Raw genomic sequence first — 18,110 nt, forward strand, 5'->3', positions numbered from 1 at the left:
TACACTTACAGCCTGTGTTGCCTTCATAAGGCTTATATAAGGCTTTTAATTTTTTGCGGCTCCAGACAGATTTGTTTTTTGTTTTTTTGGTCCAATATGGCTCTTTGAACATTTTGGGTTGCCGACCCCTGCACTAGCCCTAAGTGGGCCCGTAAAGGGCCAGTGCAGTGTTGTGACTAATTGTTTATTGTGTTGCTTAGACTACTCACATGTCAGTGTTTCACATGGCACAAATACTGCTAATTCGGAAGCAAACTATGTTGCAACTAGTTACAATGAATTTTCTCAAGAACTGACATTTCTTACAATTTGTTTGTTGTGCAATAAGCATCAGACAGCCTTGGAACTAACCATGTGCCATCTGACATTACTAATCTGCTGAACAATTTAATCAAAATGAGTTGGACATCTATAAGTAGGCTTGAATTTAAAATAAAGCAGTATTTATGAGAAGAAAACATATGTGTCTAAACATGCACAAATCCACAGCTCAAACATACCAGCAGTTCTAATTACTTCATTAACTTGATGTTTACATTTGCCATTTGGGTGATAAGGTATTTGTGGTTTTGAGTGTCACTACATGAGTTATTGTGTATTTTAGACTGACTCTGAGTCTTGTTGATATTCTGGTCTCCAGATATGACTTGAGTCCCTCCTACAATGTAAATCTAAGGGATTTTTTTGGCTGTTTTATTATTTGTCAGGGAACATGATTTGGTGTATAGAGCATACAACCTACCGAGACTCGTCACCATATTATCACAAAGTATAACTGTTTGAAAAAAAAAAAAAATGAAAAAGAACCTTAACAACAGGCCATACCTAATAAATTTCTTAAAGCTGAAGCTTTAAGTGGATACAATATATATCAATAAGGTAATATTTTATGTACCTCCTTATAATATATTACAATAAACATGATCAACAGAGATGATAAAGTATTTTTAATTTTAGCAAACATGTTTCAAGCATTGATAGTAGCAAAACAGAAACTAGATCTATGAGATTATGCAAAATGAAAAAGAAAAAACAAACCTTTCATGAGAACTGTGGGTGTGTATGTCAGCAAGTGATGAAATATAAGTGAAGTGATCTATGAGAAGGTTGTCTTAACACAGCATTGGCGCGTCTGTATCATGCAGAACCACAGCAGTTCCAGTTTAAACTCCACCAGCTGGACGACCGTTGACCTGGTCAGCAGTGGTCTGATGAGTCTCTGCTTCATGATTGGAGTTCCTGGTAATATTGCAGTAATTCTTTTCATAGTTAAACATTTCAAAAAGGAAAATTTCACCGTTCAACTGATGCTGAATCTGGCAGCTGCAGACATCTTGTGTTTGATAACCCTGCCTGTGTGGATCTACGAGGTCCTAAACAGCATTGACCAATCAACCTGCAAGCTTTTCACAGCACTCGTCTACTGCAGTATGTACTCAAGTGTGATTACAGTAACTATGCTGAGTGTTTATCGTTGTTTACGGGTTCGGCATCTTCAGCTGTGGTCCAGAATGAGCAGAAGAAGAGAGAGAGTGCTGCTGTTCTGTGGCTGGGCTCTGTCACTGCTTTTCTCTTGTCCTGGTGTACTTACACAAGAGATCATTAAAAGTGAATCCAAAATGGAGTGTGAAAGAAAACTGGATTCAGTTGCCAAGCTCATTGTTGCTGTAATGGAGTCGCTGTTTGGATTTCTTCTTCCGTTCATAATCATGTTGACTTCATATTATTACTTACATAAAATGGCCACACAGGGAGCGTTCAGACAGAGCTACAGACCAACCAAACTGGTGACCCGGATTGTCATCATTTTCTTCATTTTTTGGGCTCCGCACCAAATAATAAAATTAGAAGAAATTTGTGCATTTTTTTTAAAATCACAGCCAGTTCTATCTCCTGCCAGTGACATTGCTGGAAGTCTTACGTTCATCAACAGTTGTGTGAATCCATTCCTCTATGCTTTTTCCTCAAAGAGTTTAGATCAACACAAAACGCAAGTGGAGTCCAGAAGAACTAAAGGCTCACAACACTCCCAGAGCGATCATTCAAGAGCTGTGAAGAGCTCACTGAACCCTAGTAAAACCTGACACCTGAATATGGACTAAAGAATCATATTGTATCAACATGTTGCATTTTAAATTTAAGTACAAGTTGGACCATGATATAAGCACCTTTCAATTTATTAATAAGCACAATAATAAGCATTACTTTTTAATGTTCATGATGAGTTCAATACTTTAGGCCATTGTAATGCAAGAACTATTTTGCATAAATGAAAGCATTGTCTAAACAACAGTCATATTAGTTAAAAGTGATATTGTTCAGATGCATTAAACATGCTTTTTTTTGTTATTCATCAATCATTATTTTACATTTAAAAGTATTATACATTTGAGATGCTGCTTTAACAAATGTAAAATGTAAAATGCATATTGTTTTGTGACCTGATGTATCTGACATGATGCTCTATTATTATTAAGCCCTTGTTGTGTGAACTGTGTGTTTGAGGAATGGTGAAGCTATATTGGCTTTTACAGTGAAGTCACAGTTGAAGCCTATCTACAGTACAATCAAATGATAGTAACTTACTCATCTGTGAGCCACTTGTGCAATAATGTTTGAAAAAGTACCTAGAAAAAAAAAAAACACTATTTCAAAGGCAGCTGAGCTACTGTCACAAGTTTGGAAATATCAGCTGAGCACTGAGTTGTAGTTTCTGTATTAGTTTGAATCTGTTCCTATTTCCATTCTGCTCACATTATTTATTTCTCACAAGACAGTGATTAAGACTGATATGGTTTGCGATTAATAGAAGAAGTCAGGTTCTTTTGGAATAGTTTTGTTAACTTGCATTTATCAGCACAAAATGTTGCAATATCCCACTGAAATGTAGTAAATATTTTCAATTTATAGCAGTATTACTTTAAATTATACCTTGTTTTGGATTAGTTTATTTGGATTAGTAACTATACCATAGATGACCTTTGTATTTTGATTGATTAAGAATAAATCATGGTTGTTTTGCGTCCTTTTCAATGTAACATCTGATACTGATCTTATGAGGAAGGCAGCAGTAGCAGCTCTCTGTTGCTATAGCAACCATCTCAGGTGAACACAACCTATTCGAAATAATCTGTTTGGTCCCGATAATCACAATAAATATAGCATTATAAAAAATATATATCTCCGTAATATAAAAGAATAACAATAAATGTATATTTTCTACTGCTGCTAATTCTGACTTCGCTGCACCAAGTCATTTTTAATGGCTGATGCAGCAATTTATATTTGACACCTACAGATGTGGATGTGACATCAGGAAAAATTAAATGTTTGTTGTTGCTAATATCATTGTAAAAATACTCTGTTTGTAATCAGGTGTCTGATTATAGGATGGTTTCCACCAGGATAAATTGAGGTGATTTGCCCATATGATCTCAATATGGTTTTCTGTCTATATCGATTAAAACAGATTTTACTAAACCACTGATATGACTGTAGTCTTAATCTCATGCAAATGTGTACATCATTTGAAACATTTTAAGTGGACCTTATTTTGCTAGCATGACTAATGTGATTAGCATCCACTAGATGGCAGCAAAGATATGCTTTTTTTCCCCTTTAAATTACACCACATTATTGTAACTGACTCCATGCACATGTCAAACCAGCCTCTTGCTGCACAGTGTGAAGGGCCCCAACCTTGCTCCTAAATTTATCAAGCCAATGAGCCAAACTAAGTTCAAACACAAAGACTAAGGCACTTTACAAAGTTGGTCAGAAAATGTAAAACAAGTGTTCTTCACTCTCTCTATAAATGACTTCTCAGCGGATGCTTAAAGACATTTTATAAAAAAGTCTCTATATTACTGTCACAAAACGAATATCATTGTCATTGTTCAAGGACGTTCACATCACTGTAAATAGAAGGACCTAATAAATATTTTTCATAGTTTGTGTTTATTTTGGTTTTAATTTCACACTATATTTATAGGTACAGTAGCCACAATTTCAAAAAGAAATATTTATTGCTGTTATCTGTGGAATTTAACTTTTTCCTGTGAGTCTCTGCATGACTAGAAAGCATGAAATAACTATCATGAGAAAATGCATGGCAAGAAGCAATTTGTAATCATTGTGATATTATGACATTACGTATCTGTTTTTCTCATCTTCCCTTTTTTTGCACAGGAAAAGGGAGGGAACTTTTTCAGAAAGCAGATAACATGATTCTTGCTTTGTTTCCTTTGATTAGTCGAATCACACGCAACTTGTCTTTTAAAGTTCCTGTCTGGTGTGTGTGTGTGTGTGTGTGTGTGTGTGTGTGTGTTCTTAATCAGTGTTTGATTTCTTAATCAGAACTAGTGACGGAATAGCTTTAGGTTTTAGAAATTTGCTGTGAGGTTACTGCCAAGCCATAGCTTTTGTCAGAACATGTTTTAAGTGAAAATAGATTTTTCATTAAGATAGAATGTGGAGGTTTGCACATAACACTGCAGTTTGCGGTTTGTTGCATTACCATACTTTTGAATAGGTTGTTTAAACACAAAAAATGTAAATAAACAGTCCAGCTAACCAAATTGTGTTATAAGAATGTTCTCCAAATATTCAGTGTTGGTTCTGGGAACAATTCTGAGAATTGTTTCTAAACACATTATAAATGTTACAAATGTATTGCTGAAACGCATTACAAAGACTGAACTATGTAGTACTGAAGTGTTAAGTTAAAGCGTTAAACAGTTTTTCAGCAATTCTGTGTTCAGGATGTTTTAGGCAGAGCAAAAACGGGGACTCGATGACGCACTGGAGCCCCCGAGCATGGCCCCACCCCTAACACTATATAACTGTCGATGACGCACTACACTGACACGTTGTCAGTGTATGTATCAGCAGTAGCAAGTCCATACTTAAATAATAATAATAGTAATAATTTGTTATATAGCGTTGTTATATAGCGTTTTTCTCTGCACTCAAAAGAATCTCCTCAACCACCACCAATGTGCAGCATCCACCTGGAAGATGCGACGGAGCCATATTGCACCAGAATGCTCACCAGCTTATTGGTGGAGAGGAGACAGATATCTTGTCCAAATACTCACACTTGCGGTCTTGGCCACTTGAGAGCTCGTGCATGCGACAAGACATAAGTGCGCAAGACTGTCCCATGTCTTAAAAATGCCCAAGTGCAGTGCCCTTAACGCACACTAAACCCACACTATCTTGAATACCGCTTCTGAGCGGTATTCGAGGTTAAGCGTATCCCATCATGCATTACGTTCGGGAACTCTCATGCCCCGAAATCACGAGAGCTGATAAATGTATAAATATTAACATATTTTCACAGTTAACGTTTCATTTAACATAAAAAACAAACAAGGTTAACTAGTTGCAGACGATATAAAACTAACATTAGTTTAACCATACATATTTTGGTCCAGTGTCCCGTCGTGAAGCATGTCAAAACCCAATAGAAAGTCATAAAACTTTAAAATGCACACACAAACGTCAACTGTCAGCTGTCTGTCACACAGCCGCTAGCCATGTACGACGCTCGGCTCATTCATTGTTGCCAAGTCTGGGATTGGGATACTTTTACACTTGTGCTGTGATTACGCTACTTTTGGGATGGTTTTGTTGCGCAGACCTGGCAACCCTCCACTCCAAAACCCCACCCCTTTCATGCACTTCGAAGTGCGTAGCCCCTGAATTGGGACACAGCTGAGATGTCAAGGAAAACATTCGACTGTAAGTTAAGTTAAAACTGCAATATGTAATATTTTATGTCCGCTAGAGGCCTATTCAAAACAAAGGCATAGCTTGATGACCGGAATCTTGGGACATGTGGTCTTCACCTCAGGATGGTGCAAAAGAATAGGGATAGGACTCGGGAAGAAATCATGTTCATGGATGCGATTATTAAGAAAACTGTAGTATGGAGAAGAGCAGGACCGAGTGTTGTGGGAGCTGAACGAGGCCACTGGAGCAATTACGCAACACATACCACGAGCAGCGGAACTTTTATTATGCCACAGTCGCCGACACCGCTTCCGCTTTTCTGGTCATGAGAATGAGGTAACACATTTCTGTTTATCATTATTAGATACATTTGAGTGTGTTGAAAATGTTATAGCGTTACTCTGTGTGTTCGCTCGGCGGCTGCTGTGAGACACTTGTTGCACACTGCAGTAAGATAGATCGATTTTAGAATATCATCATATTAAATATTGGATGTCTTGTGTTGATAAATGGCATGCAATTAATTTTAAAACGTATTGTATGATGGAGAAAATGCTGTATTACTGTTACTAAAAATAATTGCTGCATCTGATTATGCTATCTTAGCTACTTCACAAAATAGTGTTTTTCTCTGAGGCATGGTAAAGCATGGTACTCGCAAAAAAGACTTAACGTGTTGAGCTATAAAACAACAATTAGTTTTCTGTCTATAAATATATCAAAACAGATATTCCCTCGTCTATTAAAACGTGTAACATTTTAAAGTGTCTTGGTTTCCGTGGTTTCTACAAAATAAAACCAGAAACCGAGGGTAACACGGGTATGACGCAATTGACAGGCGACTCCTCACACGTCCCGGAGCCTTGGTTAAAATTGCAATTTTCTGACAGTGTATGTATATATATATATATATATATATATATATATATATATATATATATATATATATATATAGCCTATATATGGGCATTATTAGGAGGCCATGATAATGGAATGAGGCCAATGGGCAAATTTTGCCAGTATGTTGGGAATAAAGGGTTAGTTCACTCAAAAATGATTCATTTATTACTCACCCTTGTGTTGTTCCACATCCTTAAGACCTTTGGAAGACAAATTAAGATCTTTTTCATGAAGTCTTAGAGGTTTCAGAAATGTAGGAATGACATTATTAAAGTACTCCATGTGACTCCAGTGGTTTAACCTCAATTTTATGAAGCGATATGAGTGCTTTGCACAAAAAAAAAAAAAAAAACATAATTTACCACTTTACTTACTATTCACTAAATATTGATCTGCAATGCGCGTTCACGAGAGCATCACAACGCATTCATTTTGTGTTCACATAAGAGCTGACATTGTTGCATGGAGACGCTTTGAATAATAATATATAATAAAATGATGTCATTCCTACCTTTCTGGACCTTGAAAGTGGTAGTTGCGTTGGATCTCTATGAAGGAACAGAAACCTCTCAGACTTCATCAAAAAGATCTTAATTTGTGTTCTGATGATGAACGAGTATTACAGATGTGGAACGACACGAGGGTAAGTAATAAATGACAGAATTTTTATTTTTTCAAGGACATCCTGGGATATTTAATGACCACAGTCAGGACTTCAGTTTCACGTCTCATCTGAAGGACTGTGCTTTTTGACAGTATAGTGTCCCCATCACTATACTTGAGCGTTAGGACCCACACAAACCACAGAGTGAACACCCCCTGCTGGACTCACTAACACCTCTTCCAGCAGCAACCTTGTTTTCCCAGGAGGTCTCTCATCCAGGTACTGACCAGGCTCAACCCTGCTTAGCTTCAGTGGAAAACAGTAGCAATAATCAACAATAGCAGCAGCGGTGTAGCAGATCTAGTCCACCAAGAACAAATACATTAACATTGCCATATTCATCAACATGCTTGAACTATTTTGAGTTATGATTTAAATACTCTATTAACAGGTTAAAATAGGTCTGCTTATGCTTTCTTTCTGTTAACTTGAGACATATTGGGGATTTTCATGTAAAATAAATTAAAATAAATACTAAAATAATTGCTATGCCCCAGGTGCAAACAGAGCACATCGTATCAAGGACCTTACTAGGAGATGGGAAGCTTGTGACAATGTTTATTGCCTTGCATTGCTTAGATTACTCACATATCAGTGTGTCACATGGCACAAATACTGCTAATTCGGAAGCAAACTATGTTGCAACTAGTTACTATGAATTTTCTCAAGAACTGACTATGGTTTTTACCATCTCTTACAATTTGTTTGTTGTGCAGTAAGCATTAAACAGCCTTGGAACTAACCATGTGCCATCTGACATTACTAATCTGCTGAACAATTTAATCAAAATGAGTTGGACATAGGCTTAAATTTAAAATAAGATTATCACAGAGTATAACTGTTTGAAAAAAAGAAAAAGAAAAAGAACCTTAACAATAGGCCCTACCTAATAAATTTCTTAAACAGCTGACCTGGGTTACATTCTGGTAATGGTAAATTAAGTAAGCAGTGTGTTGATAAGTAAAGCTGAAGCTTTAAGTGGATACAATATATACCAATAAGGTAATATTTTATGTACCTCCTGTTATATATTACAATAAACATGATCAACAGAGATGATAAAGTATTTTTAATTTTAGCAAACATGTTTCAAGCATTATTTGAGAGTTGCAAAACAGAAACTAGATCTATGAGATTATGCAAAATAAAAAAAATAAAAAAACCCTTTCATGAGAACTGTGGGTGTGTATGTCAGCAAGTGATGAAATATAAGTGAAGGTAGTGATCTATGAGAAGGTTGTCTTAACACAGCATTGGCGCGTCTGTATCATGCAGAACCACAGCGGTTCCAGTTTAAACTCCACCAGCTGGACGACCGTTGATCTGGTCAGCAGTGGTCTGATGAGTCTCTGCTTCATGATTGGAGTTCCTGGTAATATTGCAGTAATTCTTTTCATAGTTAAACATTTCAAAAAGAACAATTTCACCGTTCAACTGATGCTGAATCTGGCAGCTGCAGACATCTTGTGTTTGATAACCCTGCCTGTGTGGATCTACAATGTCCTAAACAGCATTGACCAATCAACCTGCAAGCTTTTCACAGCACTCGTCTACTGCAGTATGTACTCAAGTGTGATTACAGTAACTATGCTGAGTGTTTATCGTTGTTTACGGGTTCGGCATCTTCAGCTGTGGTCCAGAATGAGCAGAAGAAGAGAGAGAGTGCTGCTGTTCTGTGGCTGGGCTCTGTCACTGCTTTTCTCTTGTCCTGGTGTACTTACACAAGAGATCATTAAAAGTGAATCCAAAATGGAGTGTGAAAGAAAACTGGATTCAGTTGCCAAGCTCATTGTTGCTGTAATGGAGTCGCTGTTTGGATTTCTTCTTCCGTTCATAATCATGTTGACTTCATATTATTACTTACATAAAATGGCCACACAGGGAGCGTTCAGACAGAGCTACAGACCAACCAAACTGGTGACCCGGATTGTCATCATTTTCTTCATTTTTTGGGCTCCGCACCAAATAATAAAATTAGAAGAAATTTGTGCAGTTTTTTTAAAATCACAGCCAGTTCTATCTCCTGCCGGTGACATTGCTGGAAGTCTTACGTTCATCAACAGTTGTGTGAATCCATTCCTCTATGCTTTTTCCTCAAAGAGTTTAGATCAACACAAAACGCAAGTGGAGTCCAGAAGAACTAAAGGCTCACAACACTCCCAGAGCGATCATTCAAGAGCTGTGAAGAGCTCACTGAACCCTAGTAAAACCTGACACCTGAATATGGACTAAAGAATCATATTGTATCAACATGTTGCATTTTAAGTTTAAGTACAAGTTGGACCATGATATAAGCACCTTTTAAAAATGCATTTCAATGAATTAATAAGCACAATAATAAGCATTACTTTTTAAAGTTTATGATGAGTTCAATACTTTATTGCATCTGTATAATTTAAGAGGCCATTGTAATGCAAGAACTATTTTGCATAAATGAAAGCATTGTCTAAACAACAGTCATATTAGTTAAAAGTGATATTGTTCATCATTATTTTACATTTAAAAGTATTATAAATTTGAGATGCTGCTTTAACAAATGTAAAATGCATATTGTTTTGTGACCTGATGTATCTGACATGATGCTCTATTATTATTAAGCCCTTGTTGTGTGAACTGTGTGTTTGAGGAATGGTGAAGCTATATTGGCTTTTACAGTGAAGTCACAGTTGAAGCCTATCTACAGTACAATCGAATGATAGTAACTTACTCATCTGTGAGCCACTTGTGCAATAATGTTTGAAAAAGTACCTAGAAAAAAAAAAAACACTATTTCAAAGGCAGCTGAGCTACTGTCACAAGTTTGGAAATATCAGCTGAGCACTGAGTTGTAGTTTCTGTATTAGTTTGAATCTGTTCCTGTTTCCTTTCAGATCACATTATTTATTTCTCAGAAGACAGTGATTAAGACTGATATGGTTTGCGATTAATAGAAGAAGTCAGGTTCTTTGGAACAGTTTTGTTAACTTGGAAATCCTTTCTAGTTCTCTGAAATTCCTTCCATTTCCATTTGCCAGAGCTCTCTGAAATCTAAATAGACATTAACCAGAGAGAATGGGAAATGGTTTATAAAACAATCCATATAAAGACCATCTGCTGAGGAAAGAAAAACACACAAGAAGAGAGGTTTGGGACTGCAGCAGGACTCAGACTGGGTGGCATGACTTAAATTGCATAGCTGTGCATTTGGTTCCCACAGCAAATGCAAAATTGATTTTTAGTTAAAATGAAAGAGGAGGCATAAGATTCACTTTTATTAATGAAGATTCATTGCTTAAAAGTTACAGAAGTCATTCATGAGGTGGTGGGGAAAAAAACGTATACAATACTGCTGACAATTCACTGTAAAATAAAACTTACTATGTTCAAAAGTTAATTACTTTTAAATGAAATACTTTTTATTCAGAAAGCATACATTAATCAATAGGGACAGTTTTCTACTTTAAAAATGCTGTTCTTTCGAACTTTCTATTCATCAAAGAATCCTGAAAAAATGTATTACTGTTTCCACAAAAATATTAAGCAGAACAACTGTTTTCAACATTTAGAATGTTTCTTGAGCAGCAAATCAGTCAGATTTCTGAAGGATCATGTGACACTGAAGACTGGAGTAATGACTGCTTTGCCATCCCAGTAATAAATTACATTTTTAAAATATATTACCAAATAGAAAATAGTTATTTTACACAGTAAAAGTATTTCAAAATATTACTGTTTTAATAAAATAAAAACAGCTTTGGTGAGCATATGAGACCAGTACTACCAACCCCAAACTTTTTAACAGTAGTTTCCAGGTGAAAAAAAAGTTCACTTCTTTAATGTACTTAAAGTGCTCTATTTTCATGCACTAATATACTAAAAATTCTTCTTTAGTACTGCTTAAGATAATCTTAAGAACATCTAAGTGTGCTCAACTGTGCTATTTTGAGATAGCATGAAATATGAACTAAAATGTGCTTTTAATATACTATCTCTGTATATAAAAAATATATTCTGCTACCACTTGTACACTATGGGTTCAAATGTACTATAAGTGGTATCTAAATACATTTTTTAAATACAGAGATAGTATATTAAAAGCAAATTTTTGTTCATATTTCATGCTGTCTCAAAATAGCATAGTTGAGTACACTTAGTTGTTCTTAAGATGATCTTAATCTTAGTATATTAAGTACAAAATTAGTCCATGAAAATAGAGCACTTTAAGTATATTATAGAAATGTCACTTCCTGACATAAGGTAAATATAATTAATAATGTGTAGTTTCCATCAGATAGTTAAGATCATTTATTGCTTGCACATGTCATTGTGATGCAAAGATTAAGCATTACACCATTTCCTTTTCACTCATGTCACCTTCCCTAAAGGTTACGCTCATACAGACCAAAAAGAACAATGAAAACTGATCTGTCAGACCGTCCAATAAGCACTTCAGTTGCACACACGCAGTGACTTTAAGGGGACTGTTAACTTTTATGAGGGTTTTAAAACAGTTTTATTGCTTTTCGCAAGAGGATGGCTTGATTTATGAAATAGCCATACATTCATTTGGATAGGTACCATTGGGTGAAATGGTGCATGGATTACCAACACAATTCAGAAACAAATGCAGTAAGATTAAAGGAAGTGCATTACATTCTTCAAAAGTGTCAACCTTCAAAAAGATTGAGACATTTTTTTTAAATGAGCTGACCAAATCCACAAAAACAAGCCACCCACAGTAGCAAATGATAGATTTCGGCTTAATAACTAATTTAGCTTTGTTCAGCCCCAAACTCCAGAGTGTAATCTTTTTCCCAATCCATTCAAAGCTTGTATTTGGCCTCAGGGGCAGATACAGATTCTTCAGTCTGGTCTCCATGTTCAATATATTTTGAGTTTGGGACTCATTTCTCAGGAGAACTGCTGAGACCTCTGATTACTGATGACGTACACTAAGCGGAGGCTGGTGGCAGCGGCCAGCATGATAAACAAGGATCTTGGTCCAAACACCCACTCATTCTGATAAAAAAGATTTCTGCTGAGCTTTTCTTCTGGGATGTACCCTTAATAACCATGTGACACAAGCATCTTTTATGTTACAGTTAAAGGTTTGAGGTTTTCAATGCAGCTGACACAGAGAGAAAAGGGCAGAAAATTGCAATTAAGTTAAAACATGGCAGTTTATTTTTTAATATATATTTTTCTTCAGTAGTAAAGGACTGAAAATACTGTTCTTATATGGAGGAAAACAGCACGCTCAAACGATTTTTATATTAGCATTCAAACATACACGAAGACAAGCGACACACGATACATCAAGTCACAGTTATAGGCTCTGAAGTAAACTGACAACAGGTTCAAAATGAAAAACAAACTACATTAAGTTAAAACAAATTTGTATACATCATATTTGAAATAAAATATACTTTTAGCTTCCATCTTCACATTTAAGTTCACAACCAACAACATCTAAGTCACTCTATTCAACCCACATCCTGAAATAATGACATGCAATTAGTTCGGTATCTTACTGTTAGGCTATTTTGATCTTAAATTAATAGTTTGCAATGAGGCATGTGGTTCTCTAGACAGAGCCAAGTTGTATGCTGGTATTGACAAAGGACCTCATGAAAGAAAAAAAAAAAGGCAGAGTTCAAGATGGTTCTTATGCAATAAACTTTGTAAGGCTAAAAATACAAATTGGTTTTTTTTTTCAATAGATGCAAATGTGGGCATAACTCCTGAAATTATTCATTCTAATTTATATGCTATATCATATTTCCCAGACAAAAAAACCCCCAAAACAATTCTATGTTAGCAAGACTGGGTGTGCTTGGCAGTCTAAGTAAAACTGACAGGAGTGTGTGGAGCTTTAGCTGACAGAACACGGGTCATCTTTACTGGGCTTCACCTCTCCCTGCAGCAGCTGGATCATTACTGCCTTGGTCATGTAACTGGACGTGCTTTGTTTCCCCACGGCTGGTGTGTTGTAGAAGGCCTCCATGTTATCCTGTGGATTTTATTCATCATCTTAGTAAACTCACCACAAAATGCTAATGCTAGTGGATGTGCCATTCAAATTCATACTGGCTGCTGTACTTTAAAATACATTACATATTAGGGCTCTCAATCTATTTATTACATGATATGCTGATTAATGAATTGCATAAATGAATTTTTACAGCGAAAAGCACCAAATAAAAATAATTCAAAGGCAAATACTCAACTGTGGCAGTTGAAAGCACTGAATAGATATTATAAAAAATGATCTAGTCTATATACAGTACAGTCCAAAAGTTTGGAACCACTAAGATTTTTAATGTTTTTAAAAGAAGTTTCGTCTGCTCACCAAGACTACATTTATTTAATTAAAAATACAGTAAAAACAGTAATATTGTGAAATATTATTACAATTTAAAATAACTGTTTTCTATTTGAATATTTTTCACAAAGTAATTTATTCCTGTGATGGCAAAGCTGAATTTTCAGCATCATTACTCCAGTCTTCAGTGTCACATGATCCTTCAGAAATCATTCTAATATGCTGATCTGCTGCTCAAGAAACATTTAATGTGTACAATTGTACAAAATATTTGTGTACAATATTTTTTTTTCAGGATTATTTGATGAATAGAAAGTTCAAAAGAACAGTGTTTATCTGAAATCTAATCTTTTGTAACATTATAAATGTCTTTACTGCCACTTTTGATTGATTTAATGCATCCTTGCTGAATAAAAGTATTAATTTCTTTCATTTCTTTTCAAAAAACTAAAACTAAAAATTCTTACTGAACCCAAACTTTTGAACGGTAGTGTATAATGCTACAGAAGCTTTGTATTTCAGATAAATGCTGTTCTTTTGAACTTTCTATTCATCAAGGAATCCTGAAAAAAAACATTTTCAACATTGAAAATAATCATAAATGTTTATTGAGCAGCAAATTTCTGAAGGATCATGTGACACTGAAGACTGGAGTAACGATGCTGAAAATTCAGCTTTGCATCACAGGAATAAATTACTTTGTCAAATATATTTAAATAGTACACAGTTATTTTAAATTGTAATAATATTTCACAATATTACTGTTTTTACTTTATTTTTAATTAAATAAATGTAGCCTTGGTGAGCAGACGAAACTTCTTTTAAAAACATTAAAAATCTTAGTGGTTCCAAACTTTTGGACTGTACTGTATATATATCATGGTTTCCACAAAAATATTCAGCAGCACAACCTTTTTCAGCCTTGATAATAATAAGAAATGTTTCTTGAGCAGCAAATCAGCATATTAGAATGATTTCTGAAGGATCATGTGACACTGAAGACTGGAGTAATGATGCTGAAAATTCAGCTTTGATCACAGGAATTACAAAATTACATTTTAAAATATATTAAAATATAAAACTGTTCATTTGTAATAATATTTCACAATATCATTGTTTTAACTGTATTTAGCATGTGAGCATAAAAGACTTCTTAAACTCAAAAGGTTTCAGTCCTCACCTGTTTCTCAGAGCCCTCCAGTCTGCTGCGGTCTTTCTGAAAGTCAGCAAAGGCCTCCTTAACCAACCGGTCCAAATCCACCGGCTCCTGAAACTCCAGCTCTGGGTTTCTTTCCAGCACAATTGACACCACCATCAACAGCTGCATTCAGGTCATCAAAGACACAAACACAGAGTCAAACAGCAGATAAGGCGAACGATACATCAGATTACAAATTCTAAATAAGTTAATGATAAATTGTGCCTAACCTCCACAATTATCTGCCTGTACTCAGCCAAAACGATGTTCTTTAATGTGTCCTCCACCAACAGAGAAAAATTCATTTCATACATGGTCATATCTGACAGAGTAGGTTGCTGCAAAAGAGTGAAAGTTGGACGTGGTTATCTCATTTAAAACGATTCTTTAATGACGCAATACAGAGACATTATTTCTCCAGAACTACAGTTCTTCTGCAAGACTATGCTTAATATTTCCAAAAAAAAAGATCAAAGGTTTTGAAGGAGGAGTTACCTGAGGGAGACGTTTTCCTCCAACCATGATGCCATTACGTGTTCTCTCCAGGATTTGCCAAACGCGGTCATAGAAACCGAGAGGGGTGCGGTTGAGGGAGCCATCTATCTGACGTCTATTAAGCCACGATCTATAGAAATATGAAAGATCAAAATGAATCCTACAAACTGTTAAAATGGACAAATCCCTGAATGCTAACTCTGCAGCTGGATTCATTTGGGAGATGATACATAAATTATCTGTTCAAAAGCTCAGGACTCAGTAAGATATTTCAATGTTTTTGAAAGAAGTCTTTTAATGCTTAGGCTGAATTTATTTGCTTAAAAATACTGTGAAAACAATAACATGTAACAATAAATGTGAAATATTATTACAAATGAAAATAACTTTGCTCTGTTTTAATATATTTTAAAATGTTATTTATTTCTATGATGGTAAAGCTGAATTTTCAGCAATCATTACTCCAGTTTTCAGTGTCAGATTATCCTTCAGAAATCATTTTAATATTCTGATTTGGTGCGCATGAAACATTTCTTATTTATTATGAACACTCAGACAACATTCATAATACAGTTGTGCTTCTGTGATTTTTTTGTCAGTATTCTTAAATATAAAGAACAAATTCTTGAATAAAAAGAACAATTTATTTATTTTTATAAATAGAAATCTTTTGTATCAAAGTAAAAGTCTTTTGATCAATTTAATGCATCCTTGCAGAACAAAAGTATTAAATTCTTTAAAAAAAAAAAAAAAAATCTTACTGATCCCAAGTTTTGGATGACAGCGTACATTATCAGAAGATCAGGTTCTCTTACTTGATCATTTTCCCCAGTTGCCCAATTAAAAAAAATAGTATTAATTAAATGATGATAAACTGTATACTACTATTGCGATTGGACACAGCAGATAATTCTCATTTGGCAGGTATCTACAGTAACACAAATGGTGGGTATCTTGCACCTGCCAGTCTGCTGAGGCTGGAGGACATCCAGCAGGAGCTGTTTGACATCACTAGGGGACATCTGGTAGATGTCCTGAGGTGGCATTTCCCCAGCACGAATCTTCAACTCATGTTTCATAGCTTGAACAATCCACCTAATTGAAATATGGGAATAACAAGAAAGTTTAAGAAAACCCATGTAAACAACTGATCGAAATGATCTGTGCAGAGCCTAATGCAATATATTCATTATTTAATGATGTGAACATGCTATTTCTATTATTTAGGCTCATGCGGCGAAACGGGATGGCATACCCGACACGGATCTTCAGCATGCCACTGAACAGCTCAGGGTTGTTGGAGATGATCCAGCCAATGTGGATGACAAGCTCCTGCTGCAGCACGGCCTCTCGCTCGCCGTGGGGGCTGCACTTGCTGTATATGATGTCCTTTATGACCCCTGGAGACAGCGGGTTAGAGATCACAATCTCCTCATGCCCAAACAGCCCGAGAGTGACCTGGTAAATCAGAACTGCCATCAGTCTCGATCACAATAGATGATTTCTCAGACAATTTTCTCATTTTGGTCATTTCTGTTTCTCTGAAGGGGATTTAAATGTACTGCAATGACTCAAACCAGTATTATTTCTTTTTAAAAATGCATAAATCCAACTCGATATCATGAGAAAATTAACTATTTTACCAGGTGGCTATTTCGTATAAATTTGTACGATGTGATGTGAATGGAAATGTTCGATTTTTATAAAGACCGTAAGCATGAAGATCCACCCCTAAATCTAATGGGGTGTAAGCAGATCGAATGAAAACGTACAAATGATATTATATGAAATAATACAAATTAGCCACCAATTTGCCAAAACACAAAATAGTTTTGAATTGAGTGTTTTGTAGGGGTGTGACGAGACAGGTATATCACGGGACAAGACGAGACTCGAGATTGAGTTCACGAGACGAGACGAGACGAGACAAGATTTTTACACACTATTTTTTAGAAATCCTCAATGGTGAAATACATGACTAGAAAAAATATTCAGCAGGTGTATTTGAAATGTTTTAGCTAATCATCCTGTAATGAATGTCATTTCAGTTCTACTTTCTGAGTATGAATTATCATATGCAGTAAAAGACAACAATACTCAAGTACTGTAAAAGGTTTTTCCACTAACTCAACTGACTGACTTCTCTTCTGTATGATTTCAGTCTCTTCAGACCTTACTGTACATGTTTTATGAGCTTCTACAACTTTTGACCTCTTAACTGAACTCCTCTCCACAAACTGATCACAGAAATAAAAACAGTATAAATAAAAATGTTAACGCTTTACAATAAGATCTCATTTATTAGCATTAATGTATTAACCAACATCAACTAACAATGAGCAATATATTTGCTACAGTATTTATTAATCTTTGTTTATGTTAATAAAAATATTCATTCATTGTTAGTTCATGATAGTTCACAGTGCATTAACTAATGTTAACAAATGAAACCTTATTGTTTGTGCTTAATAAGATTAAGAGAAAACTGTTATTCATTTTTATGGTAACACTTTACAATAAATGCAACCATAATCGCACTCTCTCAATATTCAAAGTGCAAATAAGACCAAATTTTTTCTTGATACAGAGCTAAGAGATTGTTACAACTACACTGCCCAGCCTAAAATAGCTTTCATATTGAGAGATATTTGCATTCATCAGGGAGCCGCTTTCAAAATGCGGGGTATTGAAATCGCGTTTGAATGCGCGCTCGCGTTTACTTTCACTTTCAGCGATCGCGCGTAACTCTGTAAATATGGAGCGTGGCAACTGTTATCCAAATGAATTAAATGTTTTTTATTTAAATACAAACCAAAACG

General features: G+C 35.4%; 3 protein-coding genes and 1 long non-coding RNA gene across 7 annotated transcripts in view; 3 read left to right on the forward strand and 1 right to left on the reverse strand.

Moving 5' to 3' along the window:
* Positions 1–1,097: 1,097 nt before the first annotated feature.
* Positions 1,098–3,480, forward strand: LOC125264914 (leukotriene B4 receptor 1-like). Its single transcript, XM_048184709.1, has one exon. It carries the CDS (start codon positions 1,140–1,142, stop codon positions 2,082–2,084), a length of 945 nt encoding a protein of 314 aa, XP_048040666.1. The 5' UTR covers positions 1,098–1,139; the 3' UTR covers positions 2,085–3,480.
* Positions 3,481–5,517: 2,037 nt separating this feature from the next.
* Positions 5,518–16,867, forward strand: LOC125264916. The gene is made up of 3 exons (XR_007184168.1): positions 5,518–6,069; positions 7,313–7,516; positions 16,519–16,867. It is a non-coding gene; the product is annotated as an uncharacterized LOC125264916 (long non-coding RNA).
* Positions 8,522–9,910, forward strand: LOC125264915 (leukotriene B4 receptor 1-like). The gene has a single exon (XM_048184710.1). The coding sequence runs from the start codon at positions 8,567–8,569 to the stop codon at positions 9,509–9,511; it is 945 nt and encodes a 314-aa protein (XP_048040667.1). The 5' UTR covers positions 8,522–8,566; the 3' UTR covers positions 9,512–9,910.
* Positions 12,438–18,110, reverse strand: part of phkb (phosphorylase kinase, beta) — an 85,796-nt gene continuing 80,123 nt past the window's right edge. For all 4 annotated transcript variants that reach the window (XM_048184705.1, XM_048184704.1, XM_048184703.1 and 1 more), the window contains 6 exons: positions 16,547–16,749; positions 16,252–16,386; positions 15,292–15,421; positions 15,027–15,134; positions 14,779–14,919; positions 12,438–13,286 (listed from right to left, as the gene is read on the reverse strand). In XM_048184705.1, coding sequence (XP_048040662.1) covers positions 13,149–13,286; positions 14,779–14,919; positions 15,027–15,134; positions 15,292–15,421; positions 16,252–16,386; positions 16,547–16,749 — 855 coding nt within the window. In that variant the 3' untranslated portion in view covers positions 12,438–13,148. The remainder of the gene's footprint in view (positions 13,287–14,778; positions 14,920–15,026; positions 15,135–15,291; positions 15,422–16,251; positions 16,387–16,546; positions 16,750–18,110) is intronic.

This window comes from Megalobrama amblycephala, linkage group LG3 (assembly GCF_018812025.1).
Source record: "Megalobrama amblycephala isolate DHTTF-2021 linkage group LG3, ASM1881202v1, whole genome shotgun sequence".
NCBI lineage: Eukaryota > Metazoa > Chordata > Actinopteri > Cypriniformes > Xenocyprididae > Megalobrama > Megalobrama amblycephala.